At 36.1% G+C, this 20415-nt stretch overlaps 1 protein-coding gene across 2 annotated transcripts in view; it reads left to right on the forward strand.

Moving 5' to 3' along the window:
• NOX4 (NADPH oxidase 4) overlaps positions 1-20415 on the forward strand; it is a 197179-nt gene that overhangs the window by 134474 nt on the left and 42290 nt on the right. For both annotated transcript variants that reach the window (XM_066248545.1, XM_066248550.1), the window contains exon 13: positions 4017-4098. In XM_066248545.1, coding sequence (XP_066104642.1) covers positions 4017-4098 — 82 coding nt within the window. The remainder of the gene's footprint in view (positions 1-4016; positions 4099-20415) is intronic.

A 20415-nucleotide genomic window follows, 5' to 3' on the forward strand; every position in this document is an offset into this window, starting at 1 on the left:
GGGCCACATGTATGGTGATGGAAGATGACTTGACTGAGAGGTGGACACACAATGCAATGTACAGATTATGTATCATTGAAATGTACACTTGAAACCTATATAATCTTATTAACCAATGTCAATGTTTTATTAAAATAATAAATAAAAGGATATAATTAAGGACATAATTTTAAGGTACGGTTTGTATTTTTGTTGTGTATATGTGAATTTTTGACAGTCATTATAGCTCCAAGATTTTCATGTTCTTTTGGTATTCCGTACATTTATGATATTCAAGTTAAAGGATTCTTAAAATGTAGGAATGTTAATTACAGATTTCATAGTTTGAGTAGCTTTATAACGGAGCTCTTATATGCTGTTTTGCTCTGTGTGTGTGTGGAGGGGTGTTGTTTGGTTTATTTGTTTATTTATCTTGTTTTATTTTAGTTCTATCAATAAAATGTCATCTTTAGAAATTTTCTTTCAGATGTATAATCAAATGTACCTTGTGATTCTATAAATAGGAAAAAATCCATAGCTGTATTATACTATGTTTGTTTACATTAAGAATTCTATTTTATTTTCTTTGCATTTAAATCAGTTTGGAAATCACTTAGTAGTATTTTAACTCATTTATTTTTGGCTCCCAAGGATATACTACATTCAGTATAGCTGTTTTATTAAACTGTTCTTTACTTGATGTGTAAAGCTCACCATATTTGCTGTTGGGTTTTGGCCTTTTTCAAGACTCTTTATAAATGGGATAAATGGAGGTGGGGAAAGGAAAAGGAAATACTACAAATACCTTATTTAATGATATGCTATAAAAATTGGAAAGTAGACCAAAAAGCAAGGGTCATATCATCAGAAAATTACTAGATATTTCACTGAAATGAATTTTAAATATGTTGATTAAAAATTGCAGTACATCAGTCAATAATATAACTTAAAATTTTAAAATATGAACTCAAATTAAAGAGTAATTGTACTTAAAAGAGAAAAATAAATTGTTTTCTTTTTTTTTTAATAAATTTTTATTAATGGTAATGGGATGACATTAATAAATCAGGGTACATATATTCAAAGAAAACATGTCTAGGTTATTTTGTCATTAAATTATGTTGCATACACCTCGCCCAAAGTCAGATTGTCCTCCGCCACCCTCTATCTAGTTCTCTGTGCCCCTCCCCCTCCCTCTAACTCTCTCCCTCCCTCCCTCCCATGTCCTCCCTCTCCCCACCCCTGGTAACCACCACACTCTTGTCCATGTCTCTTAGTCTAGTTTTTATGTTCCACCAATGTATGGAATCATGTAGTTCTTGTTTTTTTCTGATTTACTTATTTCACTCCGTATAATGTTATCAAGATCCCACCATTTTGCTGTAAATGATCTGATGTCATCATTTCTTATGGCTGAGTAGTATTCCATAGTGTATATGTGCCACATCTTCTTTATCCAGTCTTCTATTGAAGGGCTTTTTGGTTGTTTCCAGGTCTTGGCCACTGTGAACAGTGCTGCAGTGAACATGGGGCTACATGTGTCTTTACGTTATCAATGTTTCTGAGGTTTTGGGGTATAACTGTGGAATACAACCATCTTGTGTTTGAGTCTTTTTAGCTCTTCCCTGAGCATTCTATAAGAACTGTCAGAATGCTAAAAACACAAAGAGGAGTAGAAGTCAATTAAATATCTGATTCAATATGTTTTAATAAATATGAAGGTAAACATTTGCTTTCTGCTTCTCAGACATACTTTGTAGCCATAGTGCTTACAAATATTTAAGATCTAGCTATCTAGTAACTGGGAAATGGCAATTGTCATCAAGTTTAGATTTTCAGTATTTGTGCAAATTGCTCACCTTCCCTTAGTGACAAATTTACTGAATCCTAGAGTTTCAGCTTTGTGCTCTGTCTCGGCTTAATGATGTGATTGTCAAATCTAAAGCACAGGTTCCCTTGCTTCTTATGGCTGATAGCATTTGGGCTCTTACTCAAGGCATTATAATTAACCTTGACAAACAGTTTTCTCTATTCATCAAACATGGAAATTGGAAATATTCTTTTAGCTAAAACTTATCTATCACCTTAATATGTGTGCATCAGATTATGTTTTATATTCTGGTAACACTATACTCATCTACTAGAATAAGTATCTACCACATAATAATAAAAATGTAGTGTGATAAATTCTGTGAGAGTGTGAACACAGAATGATGTACTAGGAGTACAGAGTAGGGTTATCTCTTCCAGATTTGGTAGGAGGAGGGAAACAAAGCAGTGATCAGGAAAGTCTTCCATTAAGGATGACTCTTGAGATAATGAATATCTAGTCCTAGAAATATGGGGCTCGTATTAGAGTGATGGATTATGCAATGCAAATAGCTATACAGTATAACTTGATTTAAGGTAGAACTGAGAACTCTTCCTTTCTGTTTTTCCTCCTCTTTTTTCTCCCATTTTCTTTTTCTCTTCCTTTCTTTGCCCCTCTTCATCTCATTCCTTACCTCTTTTCCTACTCCCCTCCCTGCCTTTTTCTTCCTCCCTCTCATCTCTCCTTTCCTCCTTCCTAGAAAAACAAATGCATGCGGACAAAACTTTATTAAACAAATTCCTAGTTCATGGATAATATCATCATTGGAAAGTTCCTGGCCATCATTCACTCATTCATTCACTCATTTATGATGCTATAATACATGTGAAATATTAATTACTTATACCTACCTTTTTGCTTTTTCATTTAATCCCCTTATTCCTCCTAAAAGGAATTAACCTAAGGTTTGTACATCATTCATTTTTTCATTTTTTTTCATATATAACACACCTAAACAATGCATTGTTTAGTGTTTTTTTTGTTTTGTTTTTTTTTCATTTTTCTGAAGCTGGAAACAGGGAGAGACAGACAGACTCCCGCATGCGCCCGACCGGGATCCACCCGGCACGCCCACCAGGGGCGACGCTCTGCCCACCAGGGGGCGATGCTCTGCCCATCCTGGGCGTCGCCATGTTGCGACCAGAGCCACTCTAGCGCCTGAGGCAGAGGCCACAGAGCCATCCCCAGCGCCCGGGCCATCTTTGCTCCAATGGAGCCTCGGCTGCGGGAGGGGAGGAGAGAGACAGAGAGGAAAGCGCGGCGGAGGGGTGGAGAAGCAAATGGGCGCTTCTCCTGTGTGCCCTGGCCGGAATAGAACCCGGGTCCTCTGCACGCTAGGCCGACGCTCTACCGCTGAGCCAACCGGCCAGGGCTGTTTAGTGTTTTTTTAAGTCAACAAGAAATAATATTCTTCTGTGTACAATCTGCTGGTTATTTTTCCACTCAACATCATACTAATATGATTCACTATGTTTTATTTTAACTGAATTCATTCAGTTTTATTTCAATTAATATTTTATTATGTGACTGTATTATAGATAGTCCTTTCGCCAGTTGATGGGCAGTTGAGTTGTTTACATTGTGTTGTTATGAACTGTACTGCTATGAACAGTGTTTATTTGCTGCCTGAGACATATCTGAAGGTTTCTCAGAATAGATATTTGGGAATAGAAATACTAACTCATAGATATGCAAAAGTTAAACTTAAAAAATAATGCCAAATTTTTTTTGCAAAGCTATTTCAACAACTTGCACTACAACTTGGTTTTATGAGATTAACTTCTGTCAATTATATGCCATGTAATGTGAATGCTATCTAATGGTATGTGATTTTGGTTTGCATTTCTCAAGTTGCTAATGAGATTGTATATCTTTTGGTACATTTATTGGTCGTGTGTTTCCTCTAATCTTTCAATTATAAGATTTTATTAGTCTGTGCTAGTAAATATTTGATATTTTTATTTGCATTTGTGATATCTTAATCATAAAAGATATATAGTCATTAAAATGAAGATATATTTTAGTAGTATAGGAAACAGCTAGTAAATTTTTAATAAAGGATGCACAATCAATAGTTAACAAATTTAAAGTAATAGGAAATAATTCTGTTTTGTAATTATTTTCATGCCTTTTTTTTCAGCTTAATCTCTATTTTTTCTTTTGACAGAACGATTTCGAGATTTACTACTTCCTCCGTCTAGTCAAGACTCCGAGATTCTGCCCTTCATTCAGTCTAGAAAATATCCCAAGTAAGCAATAGGAGTTCACTGGGTATTGGAAAGGGAATGGGCAAGTAACTAATGGGGGAGATTTGGGAGGACAAAGACAAAACGTTTTCTTAAGATTTCTGAAAAAGCCAGACTAGCCTAACCTAGTTAACTTGGGCATATAATGTCCAATATAATGTCTCAGGCTCTGCACAGCTGGGTCACAGAAAAAGACTTGCTTGCAAGTGTAACCAGATGTGGCTAGGGACCATTGCTGAGTACAAAGCGTAACCATCTGCCTCAGTGCCTTGTGTTTCTTTTGCTTGATGCTGTATCAACAAGGACAGATAACTTTATGGGTGATCCCTCATCTGGTTTCCTGTTTCTATTCTTTAAATGCAAGGATTCATTTATATTATAATAAGTAGTGCTCAAATTACCACATGCTAGAAATGATTTGAGCAATGTCTATATATTTCTCTTTACTATTTTATAATCATGAGAAGTGAAATCTCCTGACCCTTTCTAAATGACCCTTGGTCGGCAACCATGGCTTGCAAGCCTCATGCCGCTCTTTGGCCCCTTAAGTGTTTAGCAAAGGCCAGCTCAGGAGTACCCTAATTAAGTTTATAACAATGTACCCTCCTATATAGTTTAAGTTTAAAAAATTTGGCTCTCAAAAGAAATTTCATTTGTTATACTGTTGATATTTGGCTCTGTTGACTAATGAGTTTGCCAACCACTGGTAGACCTTTATTTTCTTAGGTACCACAAGTGTACTTTTCAGTCGAAGGACTATGCTTTCATATTCTCAGAGAATAAAGAATTACCAGGGTTTTTATTTATTTTATTTCATTTCATTCATTTCATTTCACTTCACTTCACTTTTTTATTTTATTTAATTAATTAATTTAATTTAATTTTATTTATTATTTGGCATCTTCTTCCCAAAGCCTGAGGGTTACTGGTATCTTGATCCTTCCTTTAGAAGCTTGGAGTACCCACCACTCAATGAGTGTCTGACTTTCCTTACTAGCTAGTATGCAAGAGGCTGAAAAATGAATAAACTAATATCTTAAATAAAAAAGGAAGCTTCAGGTTAAAAAAGTAAAGCTTGGTTTACTTTACTCATCAATACTAATCACCATGTTAAATGACTCACTCTTTGATTGGTTTAGCAGTTAATTCAAGGGTTCACTGAACTTCTCTTTCTAGGATAATTTTCTCCCCTTGTCACCCTTAGCTTTAGTAATATTTACTTAACTCTCAAAACAAAATAAATATAGAGTACAAATAATTTGTTCATTGTTTTAGATATTAATCCAGATCTAATCTCTAGCAATAATTTTCCGATGCCCATACAACACACACAGGGACATACGTGTGTCTGGGAAGCCTGGCATGCAAACATGTGTGCTCTTTTATGTGAGGATTGATGGGGAGGATGGAGAGGTGCCTGAAGAGATTGATGTATGTCTATCAGCATTTTCTCCCACAGCTGCTATTTGCAGCTGTTTTTCTGTCTCTTAGGCTACTGTTTGCCTGATACCTTTGCTTAAAGTGGGTTATCCCAGTGATTTCTCAGCTGGTAATCTGTTTGAAGCTATTTCCCTGGGTTTTTTGGAGCTACCTGGTCTTAATCTTCATGTTTGTAGATTACTTTTCTAATAGTGATGTGATCCATTTTAATATTTAAGAGAGACAACCTGTGGCAATCTTTTGTCAATGTTTGATCCTTGGAGTAGCTATTCTTTTTGGATTAAAAGAATAAAAGCCATCCACTAATGCCACACACACCATGTTATGGTGGTTAAGAGTGCAGACTCCTAAGCAGACTGCCTTGCCAGCTGATGTGTCACCTGGGACAACCTAACATCTTTGCCTCAATTCTACTCATGTGAAATGGAGAGATAATAATACCTACACTCAGGGGTGTTATGAGGATTAAATAAATTTTACAAAAAATATTTATAACCCAGCTTAATACCCAGGAATACTTCATTCTAACCTCAGGTTTTATTATTATTCATTTAAAATTGCATATAGAATTAACTAAATTTGCCTATTTCCAGAACCTTAAGGAAATATATAGATTATTGATTGATCTTGGAGGATAGCTCTTATATCAGCATAACATTTGTAAACCTGACATTATTAATACTTAAGAAATTATATTTATTCACTATTTCTAAATTATTGCTACATGCTAATAGGAGACACTGCTTTGGTGACCACTTAACATTTTTATGAGCTTCAGTTTTCTAAACTATCAAATGAAAGTATGCTAATGAAAGGTTTCTGGGTCCTGAACTAAATATAATTTATTTATTTAAGCTACAGAATATTAAGCATTTGTGTCATACCATTGTCCATTTAATATCTAGTTTGGTAGTAGAATTTAAGAGGTGTTAGTGGAATAGAGGGGGAATTATAGAATTCTATTTGTGCTGTGCCGAGGGAGTGTTGAATTGATCCAGGAAAGGGCATAGAAAGTAAAACTCTGAGCATATAAACAATGCCCATGTGAAAATTGGGGTAGGAGAAGAGAGAGTTGTGATAAGGACCATTTCATAAATACGAGTAGGCAGGGATTTCTGTATGTTTAGACCTAATTTAAGCAAATTTTGGATTATTTATTATTTTAAATATTCTCCTTTATTCTCTCACTTATATTCACTTTCAAATATACAGTGTGTCCATAAAGTCATGGTGCACTTTTGACCAGTCACAGGAAAGCAACAAAAGATGATAGAAATGTGAAATCTGAACCAAATAAAAGGAAAACCCTCTCAGTTTCTGTAGGATGATGTGGCAGCATGTACATATGCACAAATGATGATGTAACACCGTGTATACAGCGGAGCAGCCCACGGCCATGCCAGTGGAGATGTGGACGGTACAGAGGAAAGTTCAGTGTGTTCTGTGGCTCTCTAAATTCAAATCTGTGACCAAAGTGTAACATGAATATCGGCACGTTTATAATGAAGCGCCACCACATAGGAATAACATTACTTGGTGGGATAAGCAGTTGAAGGAAACTGGCAGTTTGGTGGAAAAACCCTGTTCTGGTAGGCCATCGGTCAGTGATGAGTCTCTAGAGGCTATACAGGATAGCTACCTAAGGAGCTCTAAAAAATCTGTGCGTGAGCCCACATCGAACTGCATGAATAGGTATGAAACTGGAAGAGTTTTCCTTTTATTTGGTGCAGATTTCACATTTCTATCTTTTATTGCTTTCCTGTGACCAGTCAAAAATGCACCATGACTTTACGGACACACTGTACTTTCATTTGTTCATTATTGAAAATAACTAAAAGTCAAGGTATTTTAAATTTTGTAACACAAAAATTTCTGGAAAGCTGGAAATTTAATCAAACTATTATTATTTGTTGCTTTTATTCACAACACATTATACCTATTTACATTAAGATCTTTTCAGGTTGTTTTACTGACTCATTTAATACTTAGTGAGAGATATGTTTTAAGTGCTAAACCATGGGTGAAGAAGCAACTTATTTGCCTTATATTATGTAGTGTCACAGCATAATGTACCCAGCCTTTGAGTGAGACCCATACTTCGTTGGTTAATGTACGCTGATTAATGGACTGTGGTGATTTGTATTGGGGGTGGGTTCTTTAGTCAGCATAATGTCTCTATAATCTTAACCATTTTGTTATCAAGAGAAATCTATTAGATAATAACACATGGTAAAAGGTGTTATTTAAATCATCAGGTTATAAAAACCCCGAATATCCAAAGTAATCCTCAGGAAAAAGAATGAAGCTGGGGGCATTACAATACCCAACTTCAAACTATATTATAGAGCCACGATAATCAAAACAGCATGGTATTGGCAGAAAAATAAACACTCAGGCCAATGGAACAGAACAGAAAGCCCAGAAATAAAACCACAAATATATGGTCAAATAGTTTTTGATAAAGGGGCCAACAACACACAATGGAGAAAAAGCCTCTTCAACAAATGGTGCTGGGAAAACTGGAAACCCACTTGCAAAATAATGAAACTTGACTACAGTTTACCCCTTCTACTAAAATTAATTCAAAATTGATGAAAGACCTAAATATAAGACCTGAAACAATAAATTACATAGAAGAAAACATAGGTACTAAACTCATGGACCTTGGTTATAAAGAGCACTTTATGAATTTGACTCCAAAGGCAAGGGAAATGAAGGCAAAGATAAATGAATGGGACTGCACCAGACTAAGAAGCTTCTGCACAGCAAGAGAAACTGACAATAAAACAAACAGACAGCCAACTAAATGGGAGATATTTTCAAACAACAGCACAGATAAGGGCCTAATATCCAAAATATACAATTAACTCATAAAACTCAACAACAAACAAGCAAACAATCCAGTAAAAAAATGGGAAGAGGACATGAACAGACACTTCTCCCAGGAAGAAATACAAATGGCCAACAGATATATGAAAAGATGCTCATCTTCATTAGCTATTAGAGAAATGCAAATCAAAACTGCAATGAGATACCACCTCACACCTGTTAGATGAACTATTATCAACAAGACAGGTAATAACAAGTGTTGGAGAGGCTGTGGAGAAAAAGGAACCCTCATCCACTGTTGGTGGGAATGTAAAGTAGTATAACCACTATGGAAGAAAGTATGGTTGTTCCTCAAAAAACTAAAAATAGAACTACCATATGACCCAGCAATCCCTCTACTGAATATCTACCACAAAAACTCAAAAATATTGATACATAAAGACACATGTAGCCCCATGTTCATTGCAGCATTGTTCACAGTGGCCAAGACATGGAAACAACCAAAAAGCTCTTCAATAGATGACTGGATAAAGAAGATGTGGTACATATGTACTAGGGAATACTACTCAGCCATAAGAAATGATGACATGGGATCATTTACAACAACACGGATGTACCTTGATAACATTATACAGAATGAAATATGTAAATCAGAAAAAACTAAGAACTATATGATTCCATACAGAGGTGGGACATAAAAATGAGACTCAGGTACATGGACAAGAGTGTGGTGGTTATGGGACGAGGGGAGGGAGGAGTAAGGGGAGGGGAGGGGCACAAAGAAAACCAGATAGAAGGTGACGGAAGACAATTTGACTTTGGGTGATGGGTATGCAACATAATCAAATGTCAGTATAACCTGGAGATGTATTCTCTGAATCTATGTACCCTATTAATCAATGTCACCCCATTAAAATTAATAATAAAAGAAAAAAAGGTAAACAAAAAAATAAGAGAAAAAATAAAAAGGGAACAATATCCATGAAGAATAGACTAGTTCTCAAATGTGTATGCACATGCCAGTGTATGTGTGTGCACGTGTACACATTTTAAGGGAAATATATTTCCGTTACTTTCAATGGTGTTGGGAAACATTGTTCTAAGAAATAATAATGTTCATTAATCTCATTCTTATATTTGTAAGCTCGTACTTGACCCATTCCCAAAGTCAGGCATGATCATTCTAATCAGGGTATAACTGAGGATAATGTACCATGAAAATTCTCAGAGCTTGAATAGGTGTGACTGTTCATGAGAAAGAAAGAGGAAGACGAGTGAATAGAAGAAAACAAATATATACTTAATACAAGGTAAATGTTGATTTATAAATTAGAGGCAAGAAATAGAAGTAATGAAACTTAAGAAGTTCTGTTGTTCATTACCTAGCTGGTGTCATCGTTATTAAGGATTTAGGGTTAAAATGTATTTAAACTAGAGGATAGGTATAACTAATCCTATTTTTGTAAATGCAGCGTAGAGATATAAAATGGTTTAGGGCATTTGGCATAATTTTACTCACAAATGTCTTGCAGCCATTTTAGTAATTGTGCCAACAAAACATGATTTAATTACTCTGGAGAGTTTAACCATAATGTGTATCAAAATATTGTGAAAATACAGAAATACAATATGGTGTATCTCTGTTTATTTCTCATGAAGATTAAGTTGTCTGTATGCTTAATATCAGAGCCTTTTGGAGAGAGGAATATTATGTAAGAAAAATGCAGAGCGATTCCTGTTTGGCTTGGTTTGACACTGAAGAACAACCTTGGTTGTTTGAGCAATAAAAGCTATGTCTCAACCCAATGTCATTTCCAAGGGGCTGCTTACCACGAGCTTCAAACAGTGATACTGGGCAATAGACTTAAACTGCAAAGCCTCAGGTGACCCGTCCAGAATTAATCTATTCTGCAGCTTACCTTCTTTTCAAAGAAAGTTTTGAGTTCCTCTTTTTTTAAACAACCATTCTTCTTCAATAATTTTTGTTCAATTTGCATGTCTACAATATATAGTGCTCACAAAAATTGGGGGATATTTTAAAATGAATATAAAGCGATAAATATCCCCTAATTTTTGTGAGTAGTATTTTTGAGCTAAGTTATTTTCATTCAGAATAAAAATAATAACACTTAATGAACACTTTTTACATGCCAGGAATTGTGTGAAGTGCTTTATATGCATTATTTTATTTAATCCTTACCATTTCCCTGTGAGTTGAGTTGTACTATTTCCCAAATTTTTTTAATTTTACAGATTAGAGAAGTGGGATATGAGAGGGCTAAGTGCCTTACCCCAAACCACATGGAATAGCAGGGTTTCACACCCAGGTTGTTTTGGCCCCCAAATTATACTTAATTGTTCTATTCTGCCTTTCATTCATTCATCTGTCCATTCTTTCATTCATCTGTTCTTCAAATACTTATTGAATAATTACTGTGCACCAGAAGAAATCACAATTATTGAGAATATAAAAATGATAAGGGCATAGTATATGATTTTGAGGGGCCTGAATTCAAGTGAGGGAAAAGCAGAATCAAAATTAAATGGAGAAGTTAATTACAGCAATGTGATAAGACACACACATTATAAGAAATGCACTAAACTCAATGGGAGAAGAGAATAGAAAGTGCTTTCCTGTGTAAGTTATTTCTATAAAGTTGAATTTCCCCCTTTATTAAAATATTGACAAGTGCTATGTATGAGGCCAGTGAAGAGGCTTTTATGATGGATCAGAAAGCAGGACAGCATGAGGAGCCATGGAAGAGGATGGTTCATTGAGAGATCTCCTTCATGTGATAGGGCTGAAAAACTCTGTGTGTGTGTGTCTGTGTGTGTATGTACATGTGTATTCAAAGAGTAGAGGTCTAGGAGAAATGAGGGCAAGGACTACTTCACGGAGAACCTGGATTGCCATTGAAAGGAGCTTAGACTTTGCTGTGGAGATAATGGAGAGCCATGAAAGAATTTTAATCAAGGAAGCAAAATAATTAGATTTGCCTTTTCATAGGTTATCGTGAAGCCAGGAGGGACATGAGCCACCACATGGGCCAGCACACAGGCTAGGTGACTGTGTCATATTTAGGTGGGAAGTGATAAATTATTAACACTGTGGTATCAGTCATAAGGAAGAGCAGATAGATGTCTAAGGATGTTAGGAGGAGGCGTAATCAATAATGTGAAGACTCTTTATTGAACAAGAGGGAGAGGAAGTGTGAATGGGATGAAAAGGAGAGAGGAGGAGAGAAAAAAATAGAGTTCAAGGAAAGAGTTCTGAGAAGAAGTTCAAATTTTACCACTTGAGTTGCATCAACTTACAGACCCCATGACTGGGAACAAGTGGCAGGTCTTTCTCAGCATCATTTTTTTCTATATTTCAAATGGAAGTAAAAGTAGTACTATGGGAAAAACTCCCTGTTTCTCCTTTCCTCCCACACACAATACTTCTGACACCAGATTTGTGGGGGTTTTCCCTCCAAAGAAACCAATTATTTGAAACAGCTGGGTATCCTGCCATTCAGTTAATTCTGACACTAACTGGAGTTAGCACAGACCCCAGCGGTTAAGAGCTCAGTCCCACAAGACTGCCCATCCCCACATCAGTGCCAGTTGCAAGGAGTAGGTCCCCAGGTGACCCACAGCTTCTGTCTGAGTTGGCCACAAGTCAGATGTTCCTACAACCCCCTCTTTGGATTCAGTCATTTTCTGGAACAACTCATAGGACTCAAGGAAAACATTGAACTAATGTTTACTGCTTTGTTATATAGTAAAGGATATAATAAAAGATGAAGATGAACAGCCAGATAAAGAGATGCACAGGGTGAAATCAGGAAGGGGCTTGAGTAGAAGGCTTCTGTCCCCATGGAGTGGGGGTGCACCATCCCTCAGCACATAGCTATGTTCACCAATCTGGAAACTCTCTAATTATTGAGACTTTTTTTTAGAAAACTGAATTAAATGAGTTGACGTTGGTCAATGGGTACGTAGGTTTCAGGTAAACATCTCTGTAGGCGTGCTTGTCCCTCTTTATTTCCCTCCCCTCTCCTTCCTCCACAATCCCCTCCCACTATTGAGATTTAAGATGGAGGCTTAATCACTTAGGCATTATTGATTATTAGCTTTATTTCCAATCCCGTTCCCCTCTTCTGGGAATAGGGTATGCAAAACTCTAAGCTTCTAAGTATGCTTGTTCTTTCTGGCGACCAGACCCTTCCACGAGCTCACTAGGAGTTGCCTAATTAGAACAAATGACATTCCCATCACCCAGGAAATTTTAAGAGATTTCCTAAATTTCTGTGTCGGATGCTTCAATCACTAAGGAAATTACAAAGGTCTTAGGAACACTGTGTCAGAAACCAGGGCCAAAACCTAATTACTGAAACAAAAGAGTCTCCTAGCACCCCTAATTATAAGGCTTTTGAGTGCTCTTGTGTCAGAAACCAGGGGCAGAGTTCAATACATATATTTCCTATTATTTCACAATTTTTTTTTTTTTTCATTTTGCTTTCATTTTGCTTTGGGGAATGCACACTGTCTGATATAATTCTACTTTGTAAGGCTTTGTAATTGTTAAGTAAAATGATGTGAAGTACCTGCCCTTTTGCAAATGTGAATTCTCATCACCATCCTCATTCTCAGCTCTGTTCCATTTTTTCGCAAAGCCATGGCTAACCTCAGGGCAAGGGGCGGAGTTCTACCACATGGTCTGCTTCAGTGTCTCCATTCCAGTCTGGATTCTGACAGAAAGACAGGTTGTTCTGTCAGACAGAGCTGTCTCTGGCAATGGGATCTATTTGGAGAGTAATTCATCAGAAAGCAGCTCTTTCTCTGGAGTACCTGCTTGTGTGTGGTACATGGCTATTATCCAGTTCCCATAGGCACAGCTATTCATCACATTCCTTACAATATACATAATATTTTAGTATTTCCCTTTATTAAAAGATTACTGTCTGTCATCTTCTCACCCTTAAACTTAAGTTTTCCTTGAATGATGGGTGATATTTCAATGCCTGTCTGGCAAGAGATCTAAAAGAGTTGATATTATGACTAGAGTTGTGGGATGCAGTAATTTGATTTCCAATTTTTATATATATATTTACAAACCTATTGTGGCAAGATGTCAGAATGAAGTTGGTCTGTCAGTAAGTTCTAGGTCCCAGGCCCTGGGCTGGATTCACAAATAAAAACCCCATCATCAGAATTGCGAGAGCAAGGCGAACCACAGCAAACAAACAAACAAACAAAACCCTCAGAATCTACCAAAGCTTTGAATTAGGAAGGCCCTGTCTGGCTCAGACATATGTAAATGAAGAAACTCTCTTTGTGCAAGACGAATGGGCATGCAGTAAAGATGCCTCGGGGCCAAGTGACAGAAGAATTCATTTTGGACTCAGGTGAGAACTAGTTCAAGGATAAAGCCAAGATGAGCCTGTAGCGACAAGGTCAGGTAGCTGACATCTCAGAACAAGCAGCGGAAGTAATCACTTTCCAGGAGACAAGTTAACACAGGTGATGCTCCATCTGGTGCCTTCGAGAACTATTTATCAATACTTTCCTAAACTGACCGTCCTGCATTCTCAGCTGTCATATATCTTCTCAGATATCAGTTGTTTCTAGTTTCTTGTTTTTATTGTCTGTTTTGACTCTGAGATTATCTATCAGTTGAGAGAGAAAGTGGTCTAAAGTTCTTCCTTTGTTAAAAATCTGAAATCCCATGTAATGCCCTTGGATAGAAACTACCTCCTTTTTGCGAAAAGTGATTTATATAGCTCCTCAACAATATTCTTAGCTCTAGAAGAGCAAGATGTTATCAGAGTAAAACCATGATTTCAGAAACAATTTATAAACTCTACAGTTTAAGTGAATATTTTAAAAGCAGTAAAAAGCCAGTCTTATATTAAATTTATCAATTTATAAGGGTTACGATAGTATAATTTTGATAATATGCTGGTTTTATAGGAATTCCTCACCAAAGAGGTTTTCTTCCTGCAGACCCTAAATTAAATAATGGCTTCTGTTTGTAAGACCTGATTGAATAATTCAGAACTCCAAGAAACAAACATCAATTAAAGTGTTTTTTAGAACAGTGTTGCTTTTATTTATGCATGAGATTGCATTAGGTAATAATCACACATTAATTACAGAGATTTTGTAGCCTGCTGCTAGAAAACTTCCTTAAGTTGTTCCTAAAGTCCAAACAATGTGGACTGCCACCCACCACCTCCCACCAAGCCTTCACTAAAATATTAAGGCCTTAAAATCACCCCCTCTACGAGCTCACTCCCTATCCTCCTTACTCTCTACCAAACACATCAGTGTCACATGGGATATTTTTAGAAATACTGATTCTCAGACTTACACTAGACTGACTCAGAAAATCTGGGGTTGGGACCCAGCACTCTGTTTTAACAAACCCTTCCAGGAAAGTATGATGCATATTAACATTTGAGGATCATTAGTGAAGGATAGAAAAATGCTGAGGACTGTTGCAGATATTTGAACTCCCCCTTTCTTGTTGTGTTTATTGATATGATTATATTTTGGGAATGGAATGGTTTAAAACCGAAACACCATCCTGTATGAGGGAACTGTTAATTATATTCATCTTTTCCTGAGATGAAAGAATTGTTGTGAAAAATGACCTTGAGCTCTCCCAGCCTGTAGAGCAGGGGTCCCCAAACTTTTTACACAGGGGGCCAGTTCACTGTCCCTCAGACCATTGGAGGGCCAGACTATAAAAAAAAACTATGAACAAATTCCCTATGCACACTGCACATATCTTATTTTAAAGTAAAAAAACAAAACAGGAACAAATACAATATTTAAAGTAAAGAACAAGTAAATTTAAATCAATAAACTGACCAGTATTTCAATGGGAACTACGGGCCTGCTTTTGGCTAATGAGATGGTCAATGTCCCGTTCCATATTTGTCACTGCTAGATGTAACAAGTGATGTGACATGCTTCCAGAGCTGTGAGGCGTGCATCCCATGTCACTGGAAGTAGTACTGTATGTGAGCGATGCCATGCTTTGCGTCTCTCACTGACCACCAATGAAAGAGGTACCCCTTCCGGAAGTGCGGCGGGGGCCGGATAAATGGCCTCAGGGGGCCACATGTGGCCCGTGGGCCGTAGTTTGGGTACCCCTGCTGTAGAGCATGGTTTTACTGGAGTTCCTTAGCACAATGTACCCTTTTCATATTTTTTCCTTTTTTTTTTTTTGCTGAAAGGTGTTATTTCTAACCCAAATAACATATAATTGACTATAATGATTAACATGTGATTATTAAAAACATGAGCTTTGGAGTCAGATGCACAAAAATTTAATAATAGTCTTTCCCCTTAATAGAAGACTGGCTTTGAAAAAATGTTTGAGTTTTAGTTCTCACTTCAGTAAAATGGACATTATACCTTATAGTTCTCATTTCAGTAAAATGGACATTATGTGGATTAGGAATAAAGATGTATATAGGACATTTAGTGTAGGCTCTGGATTAAATTATATGTTCTAAAAGAGTTTCTATTGTTATTATATCTCATTTTAGGTTTTGAAGGTAAGGGCCTGAGTAGATCTTGAATTTTTTAAAAATTAGAACTACTTTTGCCTGACCACCTGGTGGAGCAGTGGATAGATCTTCAACTTGGGACTTTGGAGATCCAGGTTTAAAACTCTGAGGTCTCTAGCTTGAGCACGGGTTCATCTGGCTTGACGGAGGGCTCACCAGCTTGTGCATGGGGTTGCCCGCTTGAGTGTGGGATCATAGATAGGACCCCGTGGTCACTGGCTTGAGCCCAAAAGTCACTGGTTTGAAGCCCAAGGTTGCTGTCTTTAGCCCAAGGTTGGTGGCTTAAGCAAGGGATCACTGATTCAGCTGGAGCCCCCTGGTCAAGGCACATATGAAAAGCAATCAATGAACAACTAAAGTGACACAACTACGAGTTGATGCTTCTCATCTCTCTCCCTTGCTGTCTGTCGCTTTCTCACTCGCTTTCTCTCTTTGTAACTTAAAAAAAATAGGCCTTTTTTAAAAGTTAGACTTAATCAGATAAAGATAAAATGCAAATGCTTTTTTCAAAAATGTACGTTTACATCAGCATTAAATGGATGCAAATTATAATAATTTATGATTAATAATGATATCAAACATTTATCAAATGCTTACTGTGTCAAGGTACTATGTTAAAAGTTTATAAAGTATATTATTAACATTCAGTTACATAAAACAGAGACATGGCTAAAAGTGATGGGGGGTTATTTTTCTCATGTAACCAAAAGTACCAAGATAAGTGGCAATGGTATTTGTACAGTGTCAATATGTTACACCTGAGGTGTCTGCCAGTCTCCTCTCCTTTCCCTTTCATGATCTCAGGATGGCTCCTCCAGCTTCCCCAACATGTCCTTATTGCAGCCAGAAGGAATAAGGGCAAAAGGCAAAAAAAAAGTCCATGTAAGCTGACTCGGCTTCCCTTTCAAGAAACTTCTCAGAACCCCAATCCAAACACCTACTTACATCTACTTAGCCTAAAATGGGTCTTATTTTGGACATTCTTTACCTGTCTTCTATTTCAAAAACTTTTTTTTCCTGTTGTTATTTTGTGATAATTTTTCTACAATAGGAATTCTTTGTCTCCTAGTAATCCTGAAGTCGTGGATAATGTGTGATTTTATTTGCTGCTTTTGTTGATTATACAATATAGAAGATTCATATTCAGGTGTCAGATTTCATCCTCCATTTCTTTAAATCACTGAATCATCACTTCTTATAAAGTCTCAAAGAAGATAATATTTACAGAATACAAAAGAAAAATAGAAGGAAATCCATTTTCTTGTTGACAGTAGTGGAGTTATCTGGAACGATTCATGAGAGCACAGCTTCTCAGACTGTAGGTGCATATGACTCCCCTGGAGCTGTTAATAATACACGGGTTCTGACTCAGTAAGTTAGGCTTACAATTCTGCCTTTCTAACAAGTTCTCAGGTAAAGTTTATGCTATTTGTTCAAGAACCACACTTTGAAAAGTTATGTAACATAATATTAGTCAAAGCCTTAGGAAGGGCTTTTTGTTTCCTTCAAGGTCAAGTTTTACCACATCTGTCACCAGGTCAGCATGCTAGGCAGAAAGCAAGAGAGTAGAATAAGTCCCTCTCCTCAGAGTCACCTTTGATTACGAAGGAAAATCTGAAAGCACACCTTTCCTTTGAACTGAAAAGTTTAGTTCATTTACATTGAGTTGCATTTTACAACATGGTTTTGTACTGTCTATGTGTTCCATTCTACTTTTCTGTTTCTTCCTCTAACCCATCTCTCTTTCTGTTTGTTTTTCTTTTCTTTTTTTTTTTTATCTGCGAAGATAAGGTGCATACTAATAATAAAAAGCCATGGTCTATTCCTTCATTAAGGGGAGCTCTCTAAACTAATGGAAAAGAGATGTCAAAAAGAAAATATAGTGCAAAGAAATTTGGGGTTTGAAAGTTTGTATAAGATAAGACGAGCCAGCAGTTAAGATAAGCAACTGCTCTACACCTTGCTTTTGAGGAAGATACATTGACATGTAGAAAAAGGAGAAGAGCTAAGAGAAGGATGGATTGACCCAAAAAGAAAAACTGAAATATTTGAGCCTAAAGGCATATACCAAGTCACAGAAAATAAAATGATTCATTACCATGTAAATAAACAACAGTTCAAATGCAATACAATTTATAAAATAGCACTTTTTGTTGGAAAGGCTGTAGTGCAAAAGTCTATAGATCTAAATTAAATTCTGGTTTAAAAATTTTATTTAGAAAATTACATTTAATGGGGTGACATTGATCAATAAGGAGTACTTTCAGTCTTAAAGAATATTGAACTATAACTATGCCCTCTGAAAGCTTTCGGAGATAATGTTATGTTAGTAAGGGTTGCAGCTGTGTTTGACCCTTTGAGCAGCATGAACGTTCATGCAGGTCTCTGTGCCTCCTGACCGTCCAGATAACACAAATCTTTATTTTAAAAATGTGTATGGCAAATGTATGTTCTTCTTGTTTCCATAAATTAGTTATCAAACAAACATGATTTTAAATTAATAAAACTGGAATTAATTTCATTTTTTGAGAAAAAAAACTCACTCCTGGGGGTCAGTGAGAATGAAAAATATTACTCAAAGGGTTAAGTATATGTTGGAGTGGGGTGTGAAATTTGGCTAGATAGATGTTATATTTAAAATTCACTAGGGGTTGTTCAGTTTATAATTCATGTTTCCAGTTAACTACATAGTACTGGGACAGTTTAAAGAGTTTGGTAGCTCTTATTTTATATTTGAAATAGTACATATCAATGAAAGTTTCAAGTTGAATGTTAGCAGATCAATCCTCCATTATCCAGCACAAGAAACAAAATCAAAAGACAAAAAAACCTTTTCAAAAGACTTTCTATAAGAATTAAGTCCAATAGTGGAGATCGATCTACAATATGTGAATGCATTTAACAGTGAAAAATAAACATAATATAGTATACTATGTGCTCAATAATAATCTTTCTGGTACAGAAAAAACTAAAAATATTCCTTAATATACACACAATAATAAGGTTAAAACTTTTTATTATTTAATTATAGTTGACATTTGATATTATATTAGTTTTAAGTGTGCAGCATAGTGGTTAGACATTTGTATAACTTATCAAGTGATCCTCCCAACCACTCTAGTACACACCTGGCACTATACGTAGTTATTACAGTACTATTGACTATATCCCCTAGACTGTACTTTACATTCCATGAATATTTTGTAACTACCAATTTGTACTTCTTAATCCCTTTACCTTTTGCAGCCAGCTCCCCACTCCCCTCCCATCTGGCAACCAACAACAACAAAGAACAAACAAACAAACACATTTATAATTCTTAATGAATGTTTGAAATGTTAGGTAGGGCAGGAAGGAAATTGTTTAGGGTCATAAACCATAAGACACTTCCTATCTAGATGAGTAAGTGAAGTGAGTGTTCGAGTACATACTTGCTTTTACCCACCTATTTATTCCCCCAAATATTAAGGCTGGTTTTAGTGGGCCGTATGTGTGGTGGACAGAGATAAATCCTGGCTGTGAGGATAGTTGGATAGCAGATCAGAGACCCCTGAAAATGACCTAAACCCTTTAAGTGAAACATCCCTAGATAAAGTAGAGATTAAATAGTGTGCTCTGCAGAAGGAGATAGTAGGGATAAATTGACTTGGTATGTTCTTGGCTCTGAGAAAAATGTTTTAAAAATCTCCCCTGATATTTAGTACCCACAAGCTCTGTCTCACTTTGGTTGGAACAGTGAATGTATATGTAGCCCAATTCCAGAGACTAGAATTTAATTTAAAGTGATTTCAGATTTATAGGGTTCTCCTGTTGTCTGGAAAAGGAAAAGGAAAATCCTCTTTTGAGGGACATAATTTAATTCTCAAAAGATTACTATACACAAGGCACCAAGGAATATGAACTCAATTTTTTTTTTAAATGAGCAAAACACCACGAGCACATGTTAGTAGAAATCATATACTCCAAAAGTATAATACAAATGTCTAATGTGGTTAAAAAAGTAAAATAGCATTAAAATAATGATTAACACACATGGGACAATAAAATTTCTCAAGGTACTTTTGAAAAACTAATAGAATTTCTAGAAATGGAAGATAAAATACCCATATTGAGAATAAATTAATTGTCAAATAGAACTGAAATAATTATTCAGAATGCATCACAGAGAGACTAAGATATGGATAAAAGGAAAGAAAGGTTGAGAGATATGGTGGATGAAGTGAGAAGTTCCTGCATTTCTTTACATTAGAGATCCAAAAGGAAGGGAAAGAGAGAGAGAGAAAGTGTGGGTAGGAGATGTAATAGTTGAAATAATAGCTCTATTCAAGGTTACCAATAAATCTCAAGCAACATAGTAAAAATAAATTCACCATGGGAAATATAATTTACTTATAGAATACTAAGACAGAGACCAACAATTAATGTAAAAGTAATCAAAAGAAAGGGGGGAGTAAGAAACAAGATAAAATGGGACAAACAGTACAAGATA

Source organism: Saccopteryx bilineata, chromosome 1, assembly GCF_036850765.1.
Source record: "Saccopteryx bilineata isolate mSacBil1 chromosome 1, mSacBil1_pri_phased_curated, whole genome shotgun sequence".
In the NCBI taxonomy this organism is placed as follows: Eukaryota; Metazoa; Chordata; class Mammalia; order Chiroptera; family Emballonuridae; genus Saccopteryx; species Saccopteryx bilineata.